A 12164-nucleotide genomic window follows, 5' to 3' on the forward strand; every position below is an offset into this window, starting at 1 on the left:
AGTTTATGTACTGTGTTACTAACTGCTACTGCATTTGATGCTAACTTTCAGACAAATTAGCAGCTTTGAATACTAACTCTAAAATGGCTATTATTCTGGGAACTTGCAACCTGATAACAAAGGAATGAATAATCAGGTTATGATTATTTTCTATAAGTTGTTTATCTCTTGCATACTTAATGTTTATATTAAGAGAATTTAATGTCTGAAAAAGTTGTTCCTAAATAGTTCATATAATGGGCAGTTGACTTTACTGTTGATAGCCTAAATTCTTCTGAGGTTCTGAACATATGAAAATAATAAGAACAACAACATACAAAATTGCTCATTTCCTAGAAATGTTATAAATGTAAACTCACATTCACAAGCGGATTCGGAAAAGAACCTTTAGTCCTTTGTTCACCGAGGAACCAACATTCCTCATAAGAGGGTTATGCCCTTTCAAATGGGGCTTAGCTGTTGTGCCTATGTTTATATTGAATTTATAAATACAAGCAAAGTAAACATGAAGCCTACTTATCTTAGAGGTCCCAAATGAAAGCTGCGGCTTGATACATATTGATTTTTAAAGGAAATAGAAATACTTCCTAAATGTGTGAGCATAAAAGGCATTAGACAGGGATTATGTAAAAGCCAAGTTTGAATGGGTTCTGGGCTTTCCTCTGCCTTATCTAGCTGTTTGACCTGAAGCAAGCCCTTTAATCTCTAGACCTCAATTTCCTCAACCATAAAATATAAAGACATTGGATTAGATGATCTCTGAGATGGCTTTCAGCCCTCATGATCTTTGAATTTACTCAATCCCTTAATACCTTGCTTTTCCTTAATTTTTCCAAAAAACACATATTGATCTTCCAGTAGTAATTCATTTTGACTCTAACAAGAAATCCTTTTGTTTGTTTTTCTTTGTTAAGGAATCTTCCTCCTCAATGAATACATCCAACAAAATGAATTTTAAAACTTTTCCTTCATCACCTCCTAAACCTGGAGATATCTTTGAGGTTGAACTGGCTAAAAATGATAACAGCTTGGGGATAAGTGTCACGGTACTGTTTGACAAGGTTTTCAAATGTTTTCTCTTCTCCATTTCCAGCAGCCTATTGTATGCCAATTTATTAATTTAATTATTTTGCTTCAAAAGGGAAACCTGTCAAATATTTCCCAAATTAAAAATTCAGTCGTATCTTAAAACTTTTTAAAAAAACTTGTGTGCTAGAGACTTTTTCCTGTGGTTTAAAAGAAATTAGACAAATGCTACTTACTTAAACCCTGTAGATTTCATAATGCTTAATCTGAATACAAGACTAAGAAAATATAAAATTAATAAGTATGTTTTGCATACGTATGACAATTCTGCTTGAGCATTGAATAATACATTTTAACCTACGTCATAAATAAATTCTAATGTATATTTACATGCCCTTTCTCTCCAAAATATGTCTTAATTGTAAACTTGATTAGTATATTGAAATTAGGGGTTCCCCAGGAACATATGTACTTGTATGGTAGTTAAATATGAGCAGGCTAGTTGATGAAAATACTTTAGAATTCCATTCTATTAATTCTAAATTGTAACATTATCATTTATGACATTTGAAGAAACATACTGTTAGTTAGGAAAAGCCATCTCAAAACATGGTAGAAATAGCACTATTAACATAGAGAGGTCAAAAAGAAAACCTAATTTTCTAGCACTTTTAAAAAATATTGTAACTCTTTACCTCTTGCCCTTACCTTCTTTAGAATTTTATTGTCTTCTTGTTGTGAAGGAAAATAAAATCTATATATCCACAAGAGATGGAGAATCTACTTATTAGATCTCATTTATAGTATAACAAAACTTATCTACCGAAGCCTTTTAAAATGAAAAAAAAAAAAAAAATTGTTCCTTGACTCCTAGATTTATAAGTTGCAGTTTAGCAAATATGATCTGAAGTAAATTATTCTATATGCTTTTTTTTCTGACAGTCATGTTCTCATACTAATTTTGCATAGATGAATTTTGCTTTCTGCTTGCTTATAATGCATGGTGTAGACTTACAAAGGGAGAGCAATTCATATAGTCAAGATTTGGCATGTTGTTTTCTGAGTAGAGAGTTTTTCTAAAGAGTAAGTGCTTTACATTTGGAAAACTTGGCTACAAATATTCTTGGGTTTTGAATTAATTGCATGTGCTGATGTGCTGCTGCTTTGGCTGATGAACTGAATACTTTCTAGGTCTCAGATTTGAAAGATGGAGTGTGAAATTTTCCATATGACAAAATGTTATTTTATTTGTCTTTTTCCACTTTAGGGAGGTGTGAATACCAGTGTCAGACATGGTGGCATTTATGTGAAAGCTGTTATTCCCAAGGGAGCAGCTGAGTCCGATGGCAGAATTCACAAAGGTAGAGTGTGTGTGTATAGGAACCATACATAGGATTATCACTTCAACAAATAAATAAGAAATTAGAAAATTGATAGAGACCTTCAAATATTCATAATATAAAATAACATATGCAATTATTTTAAGACTAAAGCATTAAAGAATTCTCTGATGTCATCCCAAAAACTCTTCTTTCCAGCCTATTCTCTAGTACCAGAAAATACCTTGACAGTGTTGTAGTTCATGTTTTTTACTTCTTTCTAAGAAGTAAATTGCCTTAAAATGGGAAAGGAATAGTGCCCTGTAAAAACACTGACACCTATATTGTTAATAAAAACTAACTGGGTTAGTTTCCTCCAGTCTCTCTACATTTGTAGTCAGTTTATCTTTTTCCATGATTTAAATTGATTTTACAGTACATACAATATTTTGTTCAAAATTAGATTTAAGATTAGTCATAAAATTTGGAAAGAACATAGATACATATTAAAGAAACTCTGTGAAATGATTTTGTCCAGAATTTGTCTGAGTCTCTCCTCAAATAAATTAATATAAAACAATACCACAAAATATTAAAAAGCATATAGAATCTTTATCTTATCATTTGCTTTTTTCAAATGTACTGCCTAATTTATAGGTGATCGTGTCCTTGCCGTCAATGGAGTTAGTCTGGAAGGAGCTACCCATAAGCAAGCTGTGGAAACACTGAGAAATACAGGACAGGTAATAATGGTTCATTATACCAACCTTTTAAGATATGTCAGAAGAACATAATAATGTGTGAATAATATCTGTCTCATGAGGTCTCCAAATTTGTTAGTCAAGAAACCAAGCCTGACTCATGTAAATGTTCTGGTATTTTCTTTTCCTTCAAATTGGGAAACACGTATTATGACAGAGGACTTTCACTGAGAAAACTTCGCTTTCTATAACACATTTAGCCCTAATATTACCAGATCTGACAGGAGGAAGGGTGGAGATTGCATTCTTTAAATTTTTCGTAAACATCTACAAATATCTAGTGATTTTCACTTCTAGTCATTTTTCAGCCCAAAGGCTAAATTATTTTCTGAAGTTTACCAAATTATTTACAATGATCTGTATATTATAGTATGTGGTGATTTTATTCTAGTGCCCAAATTTCCTATTACATGTTTCTGTTAATTCTAGAAGAGAAAATTTTTTTAAGAGAGAGAAAGCAAGGGAGGGGCAGAGAGAGAGAGGGAGAGAGAGAATCTTAAGCAGGCTCCACATCCAGCATGGAGCCCAACGTGGGGCTTGATCTCACAACCCTGAGATCATGACCTGAGCTGAAATCAAGAGTCAGACACTTAACCAACTGAGCCACCCAGGCGTGCCAAGAAATTTTTCTTTTTAATTGTTTATTTTATATAGAAAATTGTTTATTGGATATAGAAAAATAAAACTTTGATTTTGAAATTTTCAATCCCTTTCTTTGGTTTTGTTTTGTTTTTTTAAAAGATTTTATTTATTTGAGAGAGAGAGACAGCCAGCGAGAGAGGGAACACAAGCAGGGAGACTGGGAGAGGAAGAAGCAGGCTCTTAGTGGAGGAGCCTGATGTGGGGCTCGAACCCAGAACGCTGGGATCACGCCCTGAGCTGAAGGCAGACACTTAACCACTGTGCTACCCAGGCGCCCCCCTTTCTTTGTTTTTTTATTTTTTCTTCCTCTACCCGTATTTTGGTGGACCAGGTAGTTACTGTAAATGATTTTATACCATCAGCTATACAGAGTCCTAAAAATTTGTCTACTTTCTTATAATTCTTTTTAGTTAATGAAGTGCTATTCCATTTGTCTAGGTGGTTCATCTGTTATTAGAAAAGGGGCAGTCTCCAGCGTCCAAAGAACATGTCCCTGTGACCCCACAGTGCACCCTTCCAGATCCAGATGCCCAAGGTCCAGCCCCGGAAAAAATGAAGAAAATGACTCATGTCAAAGACTACAGCTTTGTCACTGAAGGTCAGGCCTTGAGAGACTGCCATCTCACCTTTAACTATTTACTGACTTACTCAAAATTTAATTTTTATATATTTGATCATAATTCACACTGGAGTCTCTCTACTCTTAAAAACTGTAAATAATCTGATGGAGCAATATACCAATTTTCTTTTTTAAAGACACGTATTTGTACCTCTTCGAGTTTGAAAGACCTTGGATAATGAAGTCATGCATAAAACAAGATATGGCCACCTAATGGTGCTTTAAATAGTTGTAAAATTCAAATAAAATTTTCAAGGGAAGAAACAAATATAAATAATTACTGAGAATGGCTTTAAACCCATATGAAACCTTGGCTTTTAACATTTTCTATGTTTTGGTTTAATTTTACAGACTTGTCAAGCTAACCCTAGGCAGAAATTCACCTCATAGTTCCCAAATAGTGGTGTTTCTTAGAAACTTGCAAGCCCTTGGACATAACACTACTTGATAGTAAAAAAAGAAAATTGAAGAATGATGTAGTACTGAGTTTTTCATAAGGCTGAAAGTGTTCATAATACAAAAGTACCCTTTATTCTGAGATTCTCTTTATCTCATTTTCAAGGGCTTAAATGTCCTTTACTTTATAAACGATGGTGGTGGTATATAGTTATTATTTTGTCTTTTATTTTAATTCCTTATTTGATTGCCAAATGTTAGTACCTCTGAATTAGTCACAAAAATAAGAAGAAAAAATAGCCCAGCCTGTATTATTTTATCTGATTATGAAAATAAAATCAGCATACCCACTTAATCTCACTGCCTGGTATTTTTTATTTTTTCCATCGCTCCTTCTTTAAATGTGTTTTTTCATTCTTTTCTGGTTATTATTCTTTCAGTTTCTTTTGTTGATGAGAATTTTTGTATAATGCCATTGCAGTTTACAGGAATAAAGTATGCCTCACTAAAACAAAGTGTCAGCTTACTTTCCTCTACCCTTCTCCAACATTTGTTTTGCTCTTCTTACCATCTCTCTGCAATTATGTATCTGAATTTCCCTCATTCTTCTCCTTCCCCAGACTTTTCTCTCCTTTTTTGTTATTCTGTAGTCTTTTATTAAAATACATGGGATTAAAGCATAATTTTATTTTCAGAACCTTGATATCAAAACCCTTTCCTGTTCCAGTAGCTTAGTTCATGCAGCTTAGTTTATTAAGTTTCCTAATGACAGAGAGTGTGAGGTAGGATTTGAATATAGAGTAAAAGTACAGTAAGTGCCTATAAGGCTGTAAATATTCTTAGAAAGTGGCCTTTTTAAGATGTGTCTGTAAGTATATGTGTTTGTATGTTCATATGTGTACATAGCATGTTAAGAATATTTAAATTTTTATACCTTTTTTTTTTTTTCTCCAGAGAATACATTTGAGGTAAAATTGTTTAAAAATAGCTCAGGCCTAGGATTCAGTTTTTCTCGAGAAGACAGTCTGATTCCTGAACAAATGAATGCCAGCATAGTAAGGGTTAAAAAGCTCTTTCCTGGACAGCCAGCAGCAGAAAGTGGAAAAATTGATGTGGGAGATGTTATTTTGAAAGTGAATGGAGCCTCTTTGAAAGGACTATCTCAGCAGGTAAGCCCCCAGGTGTTAAATGTAGCACTTTTAATAATGAGATAGATTGGCCTTATTCATAATGATTTCGTAATGCTGGCTTAACTGTATCTTCTTCTTTTGTCGTTCACGGTTCCCCTAGGAAGTCATATCTGCTCTCAGGGGAACATCTCCAGAAGTATCCTTGCTGCTCTGTAGACCTTCACCTGGTGTGCTACCAGAAATTGACCCTGCTCTTTTGGTGAGACCTGTGAAAAGTCTGTGTTTTTATAGACTAGAATTGAGTGATTAATTCAGCTGTAGCGGTTTCATCATTGATTGATCTCCCGGGTTTCATCCTACTTTATTCTTTAGCTAGGCGTATCTTGTGTGGGTCATGTAGCCTCTGAGTGTATTCTACGTTTGTAATATAAAGTAATTCAATTCACTTTCTTTTCTCTCCTTTCCACTTCTAGAATTCTAAAATTTTAGGAGTTTGTTTTCTAAACATAATTAGGAAAAGATACAAAATAATGGCTACAAAACCCTTTGTCCATTTCTTCATTGAACCAAACTGGGGAGCATAATTCTCATTCTGAGCTAGTTCAGATAAAAATGAAAATTATTTAAGAACTTTTGTCTTTATTTTTAATACCAGAAATTACAGAGTAAGCAATATGTTTGTCCATTTCCATTTCTTATGTCAAGAAACAGCTAAAGGGGGGCGCCTGGGTGTCACAGTGGTTAAGCGTCTGCCTTCGGCTCAGGGCGTGATCCCAGAGTTATGGGATCGAGCCCCACATCAGGCCCCTCCGCTATGAGCCTGCTTCTTCCTCTCCCACTCCCCCTGCTTGTGTTCCCTCTCTCGCTGGCTGTCTCTGTCTCTGTCGAATAAATAAATAAAATCTTTAAAAAAAAAAAAAAAAACAGCTAAAGGATCCAAAATCTATTTTGATGGTTATTTATAAATTACATACTAATAAGTAGGAATCCATACGTAGATGAGTAATAATGTAATTGAAGAAAGACAGCTTTTGTCCTGTCTACTTAAAAGGGTATTCCCTTAAAAATAAACATGACCCCTGGGTATGAAAGGCAGGAGTGTCTAGCCCCAGAAACTTTGGCTTTTATATCAGGGAGGGGGGTAGTGTTAGGACATTAACAGAAAAGCATCATTTCTGAAGGTGTATTATAAACAGCATTTTATGAGACTACAATGATTTTGGGCACCAGATAGGAAGAACTGAGTGGAATTCTCTTAATGTAAGTAAAGAGAATTGTATGTAATCTATGTAAATCAATACAATCTTTCTGGAAAACAATCTGGAACTGTTTAATAAGGGCTTTAAGAACATCCTATGTGCTGATTATTAAATAGAAAGTTACAAAGAAGGAATGCCTGGGTGGCTCAGTCAGTTGAGTGACACCTTCGGCTCAGGTCATGATCCCAAGATCCTGGGATCGAGCCCCCATCAGGCTCCCTGCTCAGGGAGCCTGCATCTCTCTCTCCTCCTCGCTTATATTCTCTGTCACTGTCTCTGTTGTCTCTGTCTGTCTCTTCTCTCAAATAAATAAATAAAATCTTTTAAAAAATTACAAGGAAATAATGAGAAACGGAGGTGGAAATGTACATACAAAGAATCTCTAGATTTTTATTAATATAAAAAGTTAGAAAAACTGTATAAAATAAAAGAATTCTAAAATAAATGAAAGGTATAGCCATTTGTGGGATCATTACACAGTTTTATGCAGTTTTTTTCAAAGCATATTTAAGGACTTCAGAAAATACTCATGATGGAAGCCTAAATTTGAAAAGTGGATGCCTGGTTGGCTTAGTCGGTAGAGCATGCGACTCTTGATCTCAGTGAGTTTGACCCCCATGGAACGTGTAGAGATTACTTAAAAAGAAAGTCTTAAAAAAAAAAAAAGTAGGCTACAAAGTACAATATATAGTACAATTCTGATTTAAATTATAAGTCATGTTAGGGCGCCTGGGTGGCTCAGTCGTTAAGTGTCTGCCTTTGGCTCAGGGCATGACCCCGGCATTCTGGGATCGAGCCCTGCATCAGGCTCCTCCGCTGGGAACCTGCTTCTTCCTCTCCCACTCCCCCTGCTTGTGTTCCCCCCCTCTCTCTCTCTGTCAAATAAATAAATAAATAAATAAATAAATAAATAAATAAAATCTTTTTTAAAAATAAGGTATAAGTCATGTAATTTTAATAGTTATTTTTATATATAATATTTATATATGGCTTTTCTCTCTAATGAGCATAAATTACTTTTATTATCAAAAAATAATTGAATATTTTAATAGAAAGTGCTGCTGTTCAACATGTTCTTTTTCAATTGTTTGTTTTTTATAAAGATTTTATTTATTTATTTGGCTGAGAGAGAGAACACGAACAGAGGGAGGGGCAGAAGCAGACTCCCCACTGAGCCAGGAGCCAAACTCAGAGCTTGATTCCAGGACCCCCAGATCATGAGCTGAGCCAAAATTAGGCGCTTAACCAACTGAGCCACCCAGGCACCCTTCAATTAAGTGTTCTAAAATTAATATAAGTTGTCACATTCTGATCTCTTTCAATGTGTGCATTACAGACCCCACTGCACTCTCCGGCACAAGTACTTCCAAACAATAGTAAAGACTCTTCTCAGCCAGCATGTGTGGAGCAAGGCACCAGCTCAGATGAAAATGAAATGTATGACAAAAGCAAGAAGCAGTGCGTATCGCCATCCAGGAGAGACAGTTATAGTGACAGTAGTGGGAGTGGAGAAGAAGACTTGGTGAAAGCTCCAGCAATGATACCAAATATGAGCTGGAGTTCATCTTTGCATCAGACTCTAAACAACATGGTATCACAGGCACAAAGTCAACATGAAGCATCTAAGAGTCAAGAAGATACTATTTGTACCATGTTTTACTATCCTCAGAAAATACCCAGTAAACCAGAACTTGAGGACAGGTATTGTCAATATTATGTGTAGCACTCAAAGCAACTGGCTGTTGTTAGTAATGGGAGCAGCAACCTACATTTCTCTTAAAGATCAAGTCTGTCTATGTGTGAACGAACTTCACAGTGACTGGACAGATGGTGCCTGTATTAGATATCTAGTTGTTGTGACTGACAGTGTTAGTTAGCAAACCAGTAAGCTCTCTAGCCTCTTGACCTGAGACTTGCTGATCTCTTGAGCATATTTAGCTGAAATTGGGAAAGTCGTTTGCATGTCATCATCATTCATATTACTTAAAAGAAAGCGAAGAGACCTGTTTGGATGGTGATGGGCAGGAGAGTAGGGAGTACAAATATAAAAAGGAAAGTGGTTGGGAGGGAGGAGACAGAGAGTTTAAAAAGATAAGATATAAAACTGCAGAAGATGGGGAAAGATGATTGAAAACATAAAGGCCAAAAAAATGAAAGACTACACTTATACCTCTAACAGTTATTCATACATTTTATTGTTTGGTTACATCTTTGTGTATATCCAGGTGCACCCATTATTTGTTCAAGTTCTTGGGGTTTGGGGGTTTTTTTCCCATTGTATCATCCAAAATAACCACAGAAATAAGACTTGCATTCTTTTCTTCTTTTTTTGTTTTCTTATTCTGTTGAAACACACATTAGGTTTCCGATAACATTAGCTTCAGCCTTGAATTAACAACTAGGAATCAAAAGTATATTTATTTAACCTGTCTCACTAATTTATGCAGCTTAAAGAGCTTCAAAATAAAACCTGGACAGAGAATAAAAATTGGTAATGTTAGCATGTAACAGATATGAAATAAATTCGTAGTCTAGAGTCAGGCAAAAATTAGCTAGGATCGCAATCAAAAGCAGACAGGAGTATTTGTTAAGCATTTTCTGTTTGTGGCACAAACTTACTATATTGGATTGAAATGTATTTGAAAATAGTCTTGCTCCTTTGTCTGTATAGCAATCCTCCTTCCCCTCTACCACCGGACATGACTCTTGGGCTGAGCTATCAACCCCAAGCAGAATCTGCTTCCACTAATTTAATGGATAAATATCATATATATCACATTTCTGAACCAACTAGACAAGAAAGCTTGACGTCTTTGAAAAATAACTTGGAAAACCACCTTGAAGACTTTGAGCTGGTGAGTTGTTTCCTTTGTATTAAGAAAATTCCATATTTTTTCAAGTAAGATGTAGTCACACACAGTTTCCCTTTAGAGAAAAGGCAATCTTTTAAAGTAGCTTCATATCCAAGTCCAGTAAATAGATAACATATCTGGTGTGTTTCTGTGCTATGAATCATGGGGAAAGGCAAAAAGACCGGGGTATAAATCCTGGCCCTACCACTGAGTTGCCATAACTGGGCAGATGTCTGTAGAATTACTTAATTCTTCTGAGTCTTAGTAATTTGGGCTATAAAATAGAGCTAGTAACCTCATAGGATTGTGGTCAGGATTAAATGAAATATATATGTGGGGCACCTAAGACAGTGTCTGCTATTTCCCAAATTCTGATGAGTTGCCTATTTAATTTTTAATCAAGTTTGAATGTGATTTTTTCCTCCTTCACACTTTTGTGTGTGTCCCCAAATGGAATCCTTTACATTGTAGTAATAGCCCTAAGACTTCTAAACCTTTACATTCAGTTTGAAGCCAAATTTCCAAGAATAATATCCTTTACCTTGGTTGGAATCAGCCTTTTTCAATATTGTTTTTATTATCCAAGTAATAAACATTTTTGTAGGAAAATTAAAAAACAAACAAAAAAAGATTAAAACCACTGATAATCTCACCATCTAAAAATCATAAACATTTTGGAGTTAATCTCTCCAGGTACTTGGTTTGTCCAGAAGCGTGCGTATATGTGCGTGCACGTGTGTGTGTGTAACATCTACATCTTCAGTTTGGTTCTCAGCAGTAGAAAATAATCTTTTCTCAGAAAGAAGAAAATCTTTGAATGATTTCCTTTAGAAGTGTGTCATCAAGGAGGCCTGGGTGGCTCATTCGGTTGGGTGGCTGCCTTTGGCTCAGGTCATGATCCCAGGGTCCTGGGATCGAGCCCCTCATCGGGCCCCCTGCTCAGTGGGGAGCCTGCTTCTCCCTCTGCCTGCCGCTCCCTCTGCTTGTGCTCTCTCTGTCTCTCTGTTTCTCTGACAAATAATTAAATAAAATCTTTTTTTTTTTAAAGTGTGTCATCACCCTATAAGCTATAAGCAACCTTCATATCTCATTCAAAATCTTTTTTTTAAAACTTTTTTATACAATTAAATGAAGTTGTAATATTTAGTCACCCAAAGGCTTCATGTCTTTACAAGAAAACCTTTTCTTTTATGGCTCTTCGCATCTATCTTGACTATTTAGAAATATATGAAGAATTTTTCTGAACCTTTCACTGAAAATGTATTCTTTGATCATCAAAGTATAATCACTAATGTGTCCTTGCTTATCCTAAAAATACAAAAATTGAATCATAAGTAAGTTTTGTCTCAGCTGTCTTTAGACAAACACATAGTGTTGTATCTAAACCCAACTCTTACATGGGGGTACATTCTATCTAGAATTGAACAGACCTAGCTTCTTCACTTGGTTAAGATCAGTGGTTTTGGTTTCCTCCTCTTTCATTCAGTAGAAATAATAGTCCTCTCTGTTCATCGATGGGCAAAAATAGACAACCTGAAGAGTCACTGTTTTCTTCCCTTAGGAAGTAGAACTCCTCATTACCCTAATTAAATCAGAAAAAGGAAGCCTGGGTTTTACAGTAACCAAAGGCAATCAGAGTATTGGTTGTTATGTTCATGATGTCATTCAGGATCCAGCCAAAAGTGATGGAAGGCTAAGACCTGGGGACCGGCTCCTAAAGGTAAGACATTACCAGAATGGATTTGTGCAAGTGTAGCCAAAAACCAAGCCAGGCTGTAGAAGGAAGAACAAGAAGATTGAGTTAATATAACACTCCATTTATTTGTTTGGCTTATACTTTCCTTCTCCACCTCTTAAAGATAAAGGCCCTTATATAGTTAACAGTTTAGGGAATGCTTACAGTTCCCTTTTTAATTAGGAAGTCCCTCTAATCTCAGTTAAAGCATTAAATAAGCTATCTTGGGTATCAGGAACAGAAAGTTTCTTAAATTACCATGAGGATAAATTTCCTATATTAGCAAAATAATGGTGCCTTTGTATTTTACATTATTATTTCACATGTAATTACTTGATCATTGTACTTAAGATTTCCACAATAAAGAGAATTAGCAATAAATTAGAGAGCACTCTCTTACTGGCTAATATACAGCTAGGAAGATC

The 12164-nt window shown here is 35.3% G+C and overlaps 1 protein-coding gene across 20 annotated transcripts in view; it reads left to right on the plus strand.

The window, feature by feature from the left end:
* Positions 1 to 12164, plus strand: part of PTPN13 (protein tyrosine phosphatase non-receptor type 13) — a 192272-nt gene that overhangs the window by 150154 nt on the left and 29954 nt on the right. For 9 of the 20 annotated variants that reach the window (XM_026509786.4, XM_048211896.2, XM_026509777.4 and 6 more), the window contains 9 exons: positions 915 to 1061; positions 2294 to 2387; positions 3003 to 3088; positions 4187 to 4346; positions 5718 to 5932; positions 6054 to 6152; positions 8489 to 8853; positions 9824 to 10007; positions 11566 to 11724. In XM_026509786.4, the coding sequence (XP_026365571.2) occupies positions 915 to 1061; positions 2294 to 2387; positions 3003 to 3088; positions 4187 to 4346; positions 5718 to 5932; positions 6054 to 6152; positions 8489 to 8853; positions 9824 to 10007; positions 11566 to 11724 (1509 nt within the window). The remainder of the gene's footprint in view (positions 1 to 914; positions 1062 to 2293; positions 2388 to 3002; positions 3089 to 4186; positions 4347 to 5717; positions 5933 to 6053; positions 6153 to 8488; positions 8854 to 9823; positions 10008 to 11565; positions 11725 to 12164) is intronic. The other 11 variants (XM_026509790.4, XM_026509780.4, XM_048211899.2 and 8 more) reach the window with 2 other exon arrangements.

The sequence above is a fragment of the Ursus arctos genome, unplaced genomic scaffold (genome assembly GCF_023065955.2).
Source record: "Ursus arctos isolate Adak ecotype North America unplaced genomic scaffold, UrsArc2.0 scaffold_9, whole genome shotgun sequence".
Lineage (NCBI taxonomy): Eukaryota > Metazoa > Chordata > Mammalia > Carnivora > Ursidae > Ursus > Ursus arctos.